The sequence below is a fragment of the Enhydra lutris genome, unplaced genomic scaffold, assembly GCF_002288905.1.
Source record: "Enhydra lutris kenyoni isolate GAN:26980312 unplaced genomic scaffold, ASM228890v2 scaffoldscaffold90, whole genome shotgun sequence".
NCBI lineage: Eukaryota > Metazoa > Chordata > Mammalia > Carnivora > Mustelidae > Enhydra > Enhydra lutris.
Genome location: NW_019154174.1, coordinates 5,841,211 through 5,842,391, shown reverse-complemented (window position 1 = coordinate 5,842,391; position 1,181 = coordinate 5,841,211). Strand labels below are relative to the sequence as shown.

At 58.9% G+C, this 1,181-nt stretch overlaps 1 protein-coding gene across 1 annotated transcript in view; it reads left to right on the top strand.

Moving 5' to 3' along the window:
- Nucleotides 1-260: 260 nt before the first annotated feature.
- Nucleotides 261-1,181, top strand: part of LOC111162282 (sialophorin) — a 3,639-nt gene continuing 2,718 nt past the window's right edge. Inside the window, exons 1-2 of the mRNA XM_022526581.1 lie at nt 261-314; nt 684-1,181. Coding sequence (XP_022382289.1) covers nt 294-314; nt 684-1,181 — 519 coding nt within the window. The 5' untranslated portion in view covers nt 261-293. The remainder of the gene's footprint in view (nt 315-683) is intronic.

Genomic DNA, 1,181 nt, shown 5'->3' with positions numbered 1-1,181 from the left:
CGCTTCACCCCTGGCCATCCCAATTCCCAGCCAAGTACCTGTTCCAGATCCACCCACCACAAACCCCTCTTGCCTCAGCTGAGACCCCAGAGCACCCTCCCCCCGCACCGTCTCAGACCTAGAAAGAGCAAGTGATGGAGCCATCATCACGGCAGCTGTGGGAGCACTGTGGGTGGGGCAGGATGCTGGGGTGGGGTGGGTGGAGCCAGGGCTACTTCCTTTCCCCCTGGGGCCCATCTGCCCAGTCCTGTTCCCGCTTCAGGAGGAGTTGGAGCTGGCCTGGCCCCAACCTTATGCCCTCACCGAGTGAGCTGGTAAGGGATACAACCTGGGGGCCAGGGGCCTTTGCGGACCTGGGAATATGCTTCGGCTTGGAAAGACCCTTGTAGATGATGGGAAGAGAGGACCAGGAGCTATCGGGGCCAAATAGGGTCGGGGAAGGGGCGGGAAGGGTGGCCATTGCTGGAGCACGAGCAGCCCAGGCCTGAGGGGGCCTGTGGGTCTGAGGGGATGGCAGATCTGCCAGCATCTGTCCCCTTGTTCTTTCTGATAATAGTAAAAGCAAGGGTGGAAAAAGCCGTTAAACCACAAGTTAGGCCTGGCAGTTAGCAGGGAAGTGGGCAGAAGGGGAGGGCCTGGCCAGGTTCTCCCCCTCAGCTCTTTCTATGTGTGTATTTCTCCAGCTTACCCACCGTCAGTCCCCCCTCCTGCCCATGCCTGCTGCCATGAGGGTGACCCTGTTTCTCCTCCTCCTTGGGGGCTTCTGGACTCAAGAGGTGATTCCAGAGCCTCAGGACATCACAGCCACTTCAGAGAAGCCTGTACCGGGAGGGTCCTCTGTTTCTCCAGCCTCAACTTTCTCTGAGGCTGAGAACCTCGACTTAGCAACCCCCAACCCTGTGACAACAAAGGTCCCTGAGGAGGGCAACAGCACCATGCACGAGGTCTCCCCACCTTCCTCAGACCTCCATACAACCAATGAGGTGTCCTTTCCTGAGGCTTCCACTGCTGCCACCAGGGACCCCACCCTGGAGTCAACAAGCCTGGAAATTAATGGGACCGGTAACCCTGCTGAAACACCAAGAAACTCTCTGGCACTCCACGTTGTGACTGATGGAACCGTGACACCTGGCTCTCTGGAGACCTCTGACAGAGCTGGTGGACCCCCTGTCACCATGGCC